The 12,137-nt window shown below is 43.7% G+C and overlaps 1 protein-coding gene across 4 annotated transcripts in view; it reads right to left on the reverse strand.

Annotated features, from left to right (window-relative positions):
• The window catches only part of EBF1 (EBF transcription factor 1), a 465,753-nt gene that overhangs the window by 88,570 nt on the left and 365,046 nt on the right, over positions 1–12,137 (reverse strand). For 2 of the 4 annotated variants that reach the window (XM_073621181.1, XM_073621179.1), the window contains exon 9: positions 419–549. In XM_073621181.1, the coding sequence (XP_073477282.1) occupies positions 419–549 (131 nt within the window). Of the gene's footprint in view, positions 1–418; positions 553–12,137 lie in introns of all 4 variants that reach the window. The other 2 variants (XM_073621180.1, XM_073621178.1) reach the window with 1 other exon arrangement.

Consider the following 12,137-nt stretch of genomic DNA (forward strand, 5'->3'; position numbering starts at 1 on the left):
TTGTTACACCTCATTCACTAAGTAAAAGATCACTTTGACAGTGAACATGGTTGACTTTAGCAAACTAGGGTCAACATGTGTGTGAACCTGTAGACACAACAAGTTGAGAGGAAATTTTTGCAAAGTAAGCACAATACTTTCTTAGACAATTGTCACTGCTGGAAAATGCCCCCTTGTCTTTTTTTAGTTAACTCTAAATTCTGGATTTTCACAGTGGTCACCAGCACAAATAAAGACAGCAATACAAAACGTGACATGGGTTCTAAATCCTGACCACTCTATCTGAAACAGGAAAAAGTTTTGGGATCAGATAAGATGACCATATGACAAAGGCATCTTGGATGATGATTAGTACTGGTGGACAGGACAATCACGTGTTCATAAGTCATTTTATACCATAGATTAAATAGACACCCACCTCACTCCACACCAGCATAGTTCCAAAAATGACTTGTAGGCCGTCAAAAAAATTGTCTCCTATGATGATGACTGTTGCCCCTCCAGTAGTCCATCCTTCACTCGGGCTGATCGCTTTGATACAAGGTGTAGCTGCTTTTCAAGAGAGGGGATAAGAAAGATGAGGTAATGTGTCATTATAAGTGGGAATAAACCAGAAGACAGAAATACATGTTACAAATATCATGAATGACAAAGAACACAGAATTAAAGGCAGTCCCCTTGTTACAAACAATGTTCTATAGGTTTTTTTCTTAAAGAGGAGTTCCCATTAAAAAAAATAAATAAATAAAAGTCAGCAGCTACAAATACTGCAGCTGTTGACTTTTAATTGGACACTTACCTGTCCCAGGGTCCAGCGATGCGGGGGAACGAAGCCCCGCTCGTCTCCCCCTCTGTTCGGTGGCGCCGGCATTGCAACTGTGGGTGCCGGGCTGTGGCTTCACAGCCGGGCACCCACTGCGCATGCGCGAGCGGTGCCGTGCGCCGAGATTGGCCGCTCAGTCATCTGGGACCTGTAATGGGTCCCAGATGATTGACAAGAGGGAGGGAGCAGAGCTGAGCCCTTCCTGTGCCGAGGGGAAGTGATTTCACCAGCCCAGGCACTGAAAGAGGCAGACTACGAGGGACCCCCTAGCAACAGGCATTTAGAGGTGAGTAAAAAAAAAAAAAATTCCAAATGTTTTTTTTTTATTTTTTTTTTTAGGCACATTCATGTATTTTTTTTTTTTTAGGGTGGAACACCACTCTTTAAGTTGAATTTGTATGTAAGTTGGAACAGGTACATTGTTTAAGTGCAACTTCAGCCAAAAAAAAAAAAAGTACGTTTTTTGGATAGCATAGGGAAGGGTTAACACCCCTGTAACGTATGTTTTGCTGTCTGTGTCCCTGTTCAGAAGATTTCACCTCACCTTTTGTCCCTGTGACACGTGGATTTTGAAAATTTAGGGTTGTCGTGAACAAGGATTGGTGATAAAGCATCAGTGGAGACACCTTTTTCCCATAATAACTCTTACAGGAGTGAATTTCCCTTCCTAGGAATAGATTTCCTCTCACTTCCTGTTGTCTCCCTCCGTTTGTATGTATGAGTTGGACGTTTGAAACTTGGGGACTGCCTGTAAAGAGGAATTGTACACTAATGACTAAAATGTGAGAATTTGTTCTTTTTAAGAAGGGCTGTTAACAACAAAAAATAATTCCAAGTGAATCTAGCCAGTGAATTGCTAATTTTATCAAGCAAAATAAATAGTTCACTCATTTTTTCTTTGTAAATTCCTTGCTGCAAAATTTCCAACCAGAAATTCCAGCACAGGTTTAAACTTGATTGGTGGTTGTGAAAAACTTGAACCCTTTCTGAAAGGGGGGTGCTGGGGGAATAGTAAAAAAGTAAAAACATAATTTATGACACACGATGTGCACACCACCATCCGCTGCTTTGCCTTTGCAGCGGTAAGGAGGCAGTAAAAACGGCAGCTCAACCATGTGTTTTTAACTCATACAAAAAACAAGTGTAAACTAAGCCTAATGCCGCGTACACACGATCAGACTTTCTGGCATACTTGGTCCGGCACACTTTCCGACGGACTTTGTCTGCCAGGTGCGCCGGACTTTAAAACGGACGGACTTGCCCACATACGACCGGACTTTCCGGCAGGCTAAATCCGCCCGTCTTTCCGACGGACTTTCGCCGGAGTTACGGCAGACTTTCAGAATGAACGGACTTGCCCACACATGGACAAGTCCGTTCATTTTGAACGTGACTCAGGTACGACGGGACTAAAAAAGGAAGTCAATCTTGCCGCTTTTATCGGCGAGATTGACACCTTGCGAGCCCCGTCGTGGGGCATACCAGGCCCTTAGGTCTGGTATGGGTTATAAAGGGAACCCCCTACGCCGAAAAAACGACGTGGGGTCCCCCCTAAAATCAATACCAGACCCCGATCCAAGCACGCAGCCCGGCCGGTCAGGAAAGGGAGTGGGGACGAGCGAGCACCCCCCACTCCTGAACCGTACCAGGCCGCATGCCCTCAACACGGGGGGGTGCCTTGGGGTAGGGGGGCCCTGCGGGGCCCCCCCACCCCAAAGCACCTTGTCCCCATGTTGATGAGGACAAGGGCCTCTTCCCGACAACCCTGGCCGTTGGTTGTCGGGGTCTGCGAGCGGGGGGCTTATCGGAATCCGGGAGCCCCCTATAATAAGAGGGCCCTCAGATCCCGGCCCCCCACACTATGTGAATGAGTATGGGGTACATGGTACCCCTACCCATTCACCTAGGGAAAAAGCGTCAATAATAAAACACACTACACAAGTTTTTAAAATAATTTATTAAACAGCTCCGGGGGGTCTTCCTCCGGCTTCGGGGGTCTTCTTCCGGCTTCGGGGGTCTTCTTCCGGCTTCGGGGGTCCCTCCGGTTCCTTTTCTCCCGGTGTCCGGTTGGTTCTTCTCCGCTCCCTCCGGCCTCTTCTCCCGGTGTTCCAGTTCTTCGGCTGGCTCCTCCGCTGTCTTCAGGCCGCTCTTTTGCCAGCGGAGGTCCGGACTTCTGGGCTTCTGGGCTTCTTGTCTTCTTCCCTCTTCTCTTCTCCAGATGTTGACACGACGCTCTCTCTGGCTGCAATGCTCTCTGAGCGCTCCGTTGTGACTTATTTAGGCGGAGACCCCGCCCCCTTATGATGTCACAGTCCCTGGGCATGCTGGGACTGTAACGTTTTAGGGGGCGTGGTCAACATCACCCGGTGACCACGCCCCCTAAAACGTCCAGCTGACACGGCTGGCCTGGAGACCCAAACAAAGCCGGAATCGCAGAAACAAAAGCATACATAATTTGCGCCCGCAAATGTAAATAGTGTTCAAACTACACATGTGATGTATCGCCGTGATTGTTAGACCGAGAGCAATAATTCTACCACTAGACCTCCTCTGTAATTCGAAACTGGTAACTGTTAAAAAAATTTAAAATGTTGCCTATGAAGATTTTTAAGTACCATAGTTTGTCGCCATTCCACGAGTGTGCGCAATTTTAAAGCATGACATGTTAGGTATCTATTTACTCACATTATATGTTTTTTTTTAATTCTTAAAAATGTATAAATGTATTTTTTCAGAAAAAATTGCGTTTGAAAGACTGCCTGCGCAAATATAAATATAGTGTGACATACAGCCATTTTATTCTCTGGGGTCTCTGCTAATATATATATATATATATATATATAAATATAATGTTAAGGGGTTCTAAGTAATTTTCTAGCAAAAAATTCTGATTTTAACTTGTAAGCAACACGTGTCAGAAAAAGGCTTAGGCGTGAAGGGGTTAATCATAGAGGTGCAACAATTTTAAAGAGGACGTAAACTCTCCCACTCTGATGCTTCTTTTATTTTAGTCCATTATAATAAGTAATTATCAAACTATAGCCACTGTAATCCAGCCCAAATCGCAAATTACTTACTGTTTAAAGAAACTTTAAAAAACTTGTTTCCAGGGGTAAGGCAGCTCCATCTTAAGTATTGTTTTCTGTATCCACAGTAGAGTGTATTTCCGCCCTTACATTGAGCACTTCCTGTACTGTTAACCAAGCCTCCTTCTCAATCCAACGTTTCTATGGCAACCCTGCTTCCCTGCTCATAACTGACTTGTTTTATTTAATAGTATTTACTTGTGCCAATTATCTAGTGTTTGCCTATGTCAGTCTTATCAGCTTCAGTAGTAATGCTGTCGGATGCCTTTTTTTCCACTCCATGTGATGTCACATGGTCACATGGGGTATAGGAGGAAGCTCTGAGTGATTATGCAGTCTCGTGGGATTTCAGTGTTGTGCCTTAGGAAGTCCTGATAACAGATAGACAAGCACACAGAGTGTGCCGTAAATCATGGGAGATATGGGCATGCTCAGTGACATCATTCAAAAGAACAAAAAGGATTACAACAATACTAAGCAAGTAAGGAGATATCTACAAGCAGTGTTCATTAGGGTTTTTATGCTGATCCACATGGGACAAAGTTGTGGGGGATAGTTTACAACCACTTAAATGCCTCATTTAAAGAGACCCTGTCGCCAGACCATTCATTTTAATGAAAAATGTGCCATAAGATTTTATGTGCATGTAACAGTTTTAGACATGGCCCTGGCAGATTGTGAGCTGTCTCTCAAGTGACACGCAAGTGTACACCCTTTTACTCCTCCGGCATCTACGTAAAGATTAGTAAGGTGAAGGCAAGGTGAAGGAGCTGGGCCAGCATAAACAGTAATTAGACACTCCCTAAAGAACATGGGGAATGGGGGGCTGTGGTAGTAAATTGACTATTCCTGAAGTAGTCACATGTTCTTGCAAGTTCAGAGGCACATTGCAAGTCAATTAAAAAAAAAAAATGGAAAGAAAAAATGCTGCAATAAATTTAAAACAACTGATATTTCTGTGCTTTTACCTGCAATTTTTAAGTTAGTGTCAGGGTCTTTTTAACTGTTCATAACTTAGGTAACAAATAAGAAAAGTTAATTGTTAGGGATAACATACACATAAAACTTTGCTAACCATGATTGCACGATGATGTAAAATGCTAGATAAAGATACTAACGACATGTAATGGGGACATACCAAAGCACATTGTTGGAAGAAATAAAACATTTTCTGTGAGTAGCCACTTCAATGTGTGCATTTTTTTGTCTTTTTTTTTGTTAAAACATCAGAAAAGACATCCTCCTCCTCCTCCTTAGTGTGCGACAATAACATGATTACAGCCACAATTTACCATAATCGTCCTGAATAGCTGATAGCGTACTGGAGAGTTAAAATGGAAATTATCAAGTGGCTCCTCTTTGTTAAAATAATGATCACTTCACAAATAAAAGCTTTTATCCCAAATATGCCGCGCAGCAGCGAAATGCAAATTTTAGCCGACAATAGCGTGTGCCGTTTATTAAATATTGGCGTGCCCTGCTTGTTTAAGGACCCCTCCGGTGTGACGGCTTATGAGAGCCATGTAAATGTCATTTTTGTCTTTGGTACAGCTGATTCGGAATGTTAGCGTTTGTACGAGACACCATCAAAGGGCACGAGCCCGGGGATTTGCTGGGAAAATACCGACAAGTGCTAAATATCTAACAGATTAAGTGGTTTACATTTCATTTATAGCATGTGAACTTTGTCTAGGGATGTGTAATATTTACCGGAGAGCTGCAGCCGTGCAGGCATTGCCAGGGTAAAAGCGGACATTTAAAAAAGGCTGACACTTTGAAAGTGGCGTTTTTGTTGCTATGACTGATAACAAAGCAAACAGCGAATGTCTTAAAGGTATACTCCAATTAAAGGGTATGTAAACCGTAAACCCAACGCAACTCATTAGTATGAATCATCAGGAAATTCAATACTTCACCTACATTCTGAAGATCTCATAACTAGCTTATTTCCAGATACCTTATTTTATGCACGCAATTCCTGCAGTCACGTGGCATTCATGTATTTGCTCTACACCACAATGCAAGAGGTGTGGGTGGAGCAAGCAGGAAAGCTCTGTTGCAGCAGAGGTGGAGTTTGTGCTAAATGATGGCCTCTGTCACACTCCTGAGCCAATATATATAAGAGCATCAAGTGGAGCAGAGACCAGGGCAGTGGGAGGAGATGTCAGGACCTCTGCTGGAACCGCCCCTCAGGATGACGAAAAGAGTCAAGTGGAGCAGCTTCTACACGAGAAACCAGAAGTGCACATGCGGGTGGGTGCAGTGTGCTGCGGCAGCAGTAACAAACACTACAATCCAAAAAAACTTGTATTGAAGTCAAAGTAGAGTTCTCTATAGAGCCCAACCAGGAAACACGGATGACAACAGCGTGTAGAAGAGCAGGTCTCAGTGGAGCTCACATTGTTTGTCTTGAGGGGTGGAATGCAGCCTGGCCGGTCCAAGCCCAAGCGGGGAGGTTTCCAGAATAGTGGTGAATCCCTCCTCGTCTGGAACCTTTCCTTACCACTAATACTGTCCATGATAGACGGGAGACCTATCCCTACACTACCCACACGCTAGAATGCATGCCAAACCCAGGAGACAGGGTCTTGGAGTGGTTGTAAAGGCTCAAGTTTTTTTTTTTACTTCATGCATGAAGGCAAAAAAACCTTCTGTGTCCAACAGCTCCTTCTAATACTTACCTGAGCCCCAACTCAAACCAGCAATGTGCAGGAGAGCAGTGGCATTCCCTGTGTCTCTTCCTCCTCATTGGCTGAGACAGCAATGGGAGCCATTGGCTGCGCTCCATGTGTGAATGGACACACAGAGCAGCGGCTCAGGAGTGAGCCTACTTAGGTGCCCCCATAGCAAGTTGCTTGCTATGGAGGCACTCGATAGGAAGGAAGGGCCAGGTGCACCGGCAGGGGACCAGAGAAGAGGAGGATCAGAGCTATTGCACAGAACAGGTAAATATAATATGTTTGTTATTTTTAGAAAGAATCTGCCTTTAATATTACTTTAAATAGACTCTGCCACACCTCTGTCAGAGTCTTATGGGCGGTCAGAATCCAACCGGATCGCTGCCCCAGTGACCCAGGAAACCATAGAGGAACTATGTTCCTCTTGACCTCCTCTCCCTCTGCGAAGTCGCTGCGGTTTAGTGCCACCTGCAGTGGAGAAAGTGGACTGCACCTGCATACACACTGCTTCCAATCAGGGATCTTCCAAAGCAAGCGCACTGAGAGTGGCAACTAAGGATGCCCAGGATTGATTGCTATTCCACTCTGAAAAGGGAAGTACAGTGAAATGGCAGGATCAACCAAGTATTTACAAATGAACACAACACACATAATAAAAGTTACGCAGATAGGTGGAGATCATGTTTTTACATTTAAACAAGACAACAAAATAAATTGTGGGCTTAATGACACTTGTTTTAACACAAATGTTAAAAGACATTGGGGGGATTTACTAGATCTGGTGCAGCTCTGCATAGAAACCAATCAGCTTCCATGATTTTTTGTAAAAGCTTAATTGAACAAGCTGAAGTTGGAAGCTGATTGGCTACCACGCACAGCTGCACCAGATTTTGTACTCTTCAGTTTTAGTATACCCCCCCCCCCAATTGGGGGGGACTTACTAAAACTGGAGTGTGCAAATTCTGCTTTGCATAGAAACCAATCAACTTCCAGGTTTTATTGCCAAAGCTTAACTGAACAAGCTGAAGTTAGAAGTTGATTGGTTACCATGCAATAGCTGCACCAGAATCTAAGTGCTCCAGCGTTAGTAAATCTCCCCCAGTGTTTTTTAAATGCTTTCAAATAACATTCATCCAGCCGTCAAATGTACCGATGAGAATTTCCATACAAATCTACTAGCATATGGCCAGTTTTACAATATACTTTTCTTATTTGCTTCTTTTAGATCTGTTATATCTGTTTGACAAGTGCAAAAAATACCTGTTAATCCTGCCAGAAATCTTGTGGCCTAATAACTTCCTGTACTGCACACTTATCTGTTACATTGTTCTCGGTTTCTTTTGTGGAAAAAAGAAGAGCGGGAGGGGTTCCGTAGTCCCGTCCCAGAGTGACAACATTGCTCTTCAGAAGATACAGTATTGTGAGTGAGAGTAGTCATTCTAGGAGGGGAAGTGTGTTACTGGGAGGATCAACAGGTGAAAGTAAAGAAAATAAGCCTAAAAAAAGAAAGCGAATATAGTCACTATATCTAAGGACTGGTAAACTGCAATATAATATATTTTTGTTTTTTCCGTTCAGATACAATTTAATCTCTCATGGTGAACATCGATTAGACAGTTAAGAAAACTTGTTCAAAGTGCAATTGTTGTTCCCCAAAATAAGTGGCAGACCCCTCGTTACTGACAAAACATTGCTAGGACATCAGAGCTGACCTTGCATCCTTGAAGTTTTCTTTCTTTTGAATGAATAGTGTTAGGGCTTGTTCACACCAGTCTGCATGTGTCAGGCTGGGTTCACACCATCCCTGCATGCGGCTTCCAGCATGGGTCTGGTGCGTCCTGGTTCACCATTTCAGGTACGATTTCAGCCCAAATTTTTGGCTGAATTCGGACCTAAAACGGACCAAAAGACGCACAGGGCTCCTGTGAAAATTCGCACTGGAGCCGCAGCGGAGATATGTGAACCGGCTCCATAGAGAGACAATCAAAATCTCCTGTTATTGCGAATTGGATGTGGGGGAACAGCATCCAATTCACAATGGTGTGAACCCAGCCTTAATCTCTGTATAATGCATGCATCCTTTTACTTTATTCAAGTGTCAAAAAAATGACATTTCATTCAGTTCATGCATGGCAGAATATCTCAAGGCACAGCAGTGCCTTGAGATAAGGTGAGGCCTTGCCTTGCACTGCAACTGACCGAGGTACAGTCTGACGGGACACATGGAAAAAAATTGTTTTCTATGTGTCCTTGTATTAAGCCTGCATTGATAAACACAGATCAATTCAGGTCAGAAAAAAGGTATAAACAGGCCTTTAGATTTGGTCAATCACAAAACTGAACAGAATTCCAACATATCAGGAGATAAAACAATCCACATACAGTATATGTATTCCATTTTTGTTTTCAGATGTTTGGTTCTGAGTTCTGCTTTAAATCCGTTATAACAAAATAATAATCCTAAAAAAAAAAAAAAACGAAAAATCTAGCAGACTTCTTTTATGATTCGCACACATTTTATGGTCACACAGTCAGGATCAGATCATAAAACCACCTTCACAAAACACATAGGAAGTAAGCTGTATTGCCTCTAAAGTTTACATTTCCCAAGTGCAGCGGCATAGAGAAATATTATAATATCGCAAACAAACTCCAAGTAGGTAAACATCATTATCGCAATCACAACATTCCAAATGTAGAGAGGGGTGCTGCAATATTGATGAGTTAGTTCAAAGTTACTGCAGTCTACTTAGATGCACTTCACAGGTTTAAACATCAAGTCCGCTAAGCAGGGTTTGCATCTAAACTGCCCATATAACACAAACCCAATGCAATATCTGAAAAACTACAAGCCTCTCAGTGGAAAAATTTACTTTTTATAGGGGTCTGTATTCTTTTAAAACCCCACTCACATGGGCGTTGCAGCAGTCAGTCAGTTTCTGCTGTTTACACTAATCAAGAACAGACTGCAATGTGTCCCTGTGGGCATCCAGATCTACGTGGACATGCGTCTGCCCACATCCAAGCTTGTTCAGGTCTGTTCGCCCCAAATGCAATAAGTTTGCATCCAGGTTCACTTTTACTGACTTGACATGGGTGGCTATAGGCAAACGCAAATCCGCTTACCTCTTGCGACCCATAGGGATTACATGGGTTCACTTTTTCCTCTATCACAAGTGGAAAAATCAAAAAGGACACAGATGTCACAAATATGTGACATCCATTTCAGGCTGGGTTCATACTAGCTGGGGCCGCAGCTCACAGTAGGGGTCCGGTGCGCCCTGTACACCGTTTCAGGTGCGAATCAGGTCCGAATTTTTTGCTGAATTCGCACCTGAAAGGGACCAGAAGACACACAGGACTCTTGTCCAGTGCACTTTTCCAGTGCACTACGCGGCCGCCCCGGAGCTGTGTGAATCGGCTCCATTGAGAGCTGGTCACAGTCTCCTGTCATGTTAATTGGATGAGGAGAAACCCGCATCCAATTCGCATCAGTGTGATTGCAGCCTCGGTTCTGATCTGACTCAGCAGGAGATCAACCTAGGACCCCTTGTTGAGATGAAACAGAGGGTACCCCTGTGAAAGGTGCTTTAGAGTTAGCTACATGTGGAAGAATGTAAAAAACTAGGACCTCTGTGTGGCCACTCCTTCTTAGCATTGCAAAGCTAAATAGATGGGATTTCAGGCGATAAAAGCTTTGCTTCCAGTATGCAGAAGGTGATTTCTCTATTTTTCTTACTTTAAAGCAAACTCTCATGACAGCAGATCTATGAAAAAGACCCTGTCAGTATACATGTATCCTCACAACATTGTCTCTTTAAAAAACATGTACTATATTTACCAGTACTTTCTTGCAGAGTTAGAATAGAATCTCCAGCGTCTGACACTTCCGGGTTTGTCAGATGTCTGTCTCCCTACTGGCTGCTGTATCACTAGTGTTTTCTTTCAGAGCCACATGTTACTTATATCTTTTATGGTGTATGATCATTTAAAAAATGTGTTAGTAGCATTTTAAAGATAAAATCTGGGCTAGGCAAACAGTGTCTAAATACCATGCAATACCAGGAACCATGTGTATTCTTACTTGAATTGCAGCGGCGGCTGGTGCTCCATTTTTTTGGGGGGGGGGGGGGCAGCAATTAAAACTCCCTGTTTGGCCGTTCCTTCAGTCAACCCCCCCCCCGGTTCAGTCGGTCTGTCAGTCAAAATCCCCCTGTCGCTTGGTCGATTGGCAAACCACCCCCCCCCGTCGCTCGCCCGTCGGGTCGGCCTACTAGCCCTTCACTTACCCTATCTAGGTCACGGCCAGCTTCAGTTGCTTCCCCCTGCATCTCCTCCTCTGTGGCTTCCCCTGCGTCTCCTCCTCGGCGGCCAATACGGTTGCTTCTCCTCTCGGCCAATCGGGTCTTATGACTTGCTTCCTGATTGGCCGAGAGGAGAAGCAGGAAGACAATAGCGAATATTAATTCGCTATTGTCACACAACTGGGTGGACTCTGTGCCCCGAGCCCACCCTTTTTTGAAGCCAAGTAGAGACTCAGGCTCTAATCATGTGCTTAAAAAAAAACAAAACACATTGGAATCCATGCATCCGCCCCCCTGCATATAGATTAGGGGCCTGGCGCATGGATTAGGGGGGAGGCGCCCCTGCGCACCTAATGGAGCGGCCGCCACTGTTGAATTGTGCCTTTTGTGTATTTCTTTTAGATTTGAGCAATAATCCAGCATGAATCAACTTCTGCACTTTGCTTCCTGTAATAAAGACCGGTCACTGCTGCCCTTTTTACTTGTGTAGGGTGACTGGTCTTGTATCCGCCCCTCCTGTGGTTTTCTACAGGCCACTTGTAGTGGCTGGGGCCTCCTGGGCCCCTCCCACAGCTCTGCTTTCTCCATGGGCTATGAACATTACATCCAAGTAATGATGTCACTGCTACATGTACCAGATACCATCTGGGTTTGCAAAGGTGTTTGGTGCACACAAACTGGATCTCTACCTTTTGTGTTTATTGGGGTATACAGTATACTTAAATGAACGTTTTTTCCTCCTGAACCCTAAATTTAAATTCAATATCCGGTTTAGAACTTTTTTTGATACACTACTCGGTAATAAATAGTCAAAAATAATCTTTATTTTTTTAATCATAGCTCCCTTTTACTTGGTGGAGATTCAATAGCACTTTTAAGATGTGTGCTCCCATAGATCTTCTGTTCTTTTATTGAATATTCTACAAAGTTGCAACTCACGTTTCCTGCCCTGAGATCCTCGGTTAGAATAACGGGGGGGGCTATAGGGTGGGGGTTTGAATTGCAACTCAAGGGCGTCTGTTCTGCTGGGTTTTGCCAGCTTTGCAACTTCCTCCATATAACCTTCATAACTTTCTCTTTATTCATGTCAAAAACCTTGATAAATATGCCCTTATAAAACACCCTGATAAATATGCCCTTATAATTTTAATCTCCTTACGTTTCCTTTCCTGTCCCTAACCATACATTGCACAGTTTAGTGACTCTACATAATGTAAGATTTTCATCATGGGTTTGGTGGCCCTAA

The sequence above is a fragment of the Aquarana catesbeiana genome, linkage group LG03 (genome assembly GCF_042186555.1).
Source record: "Aquarana catesbeiana isolate 2022-GZ linkage group LG03, ASM4218655v1, whole genome shotgun sequence".
Classification (NCBI taxonomy): domain Eukaryota; kingdom Metazoa; phylum Chordata; class Amphibia; order Anura; family Ranidae; genus Aquarana; species Aquarana catesbeiana.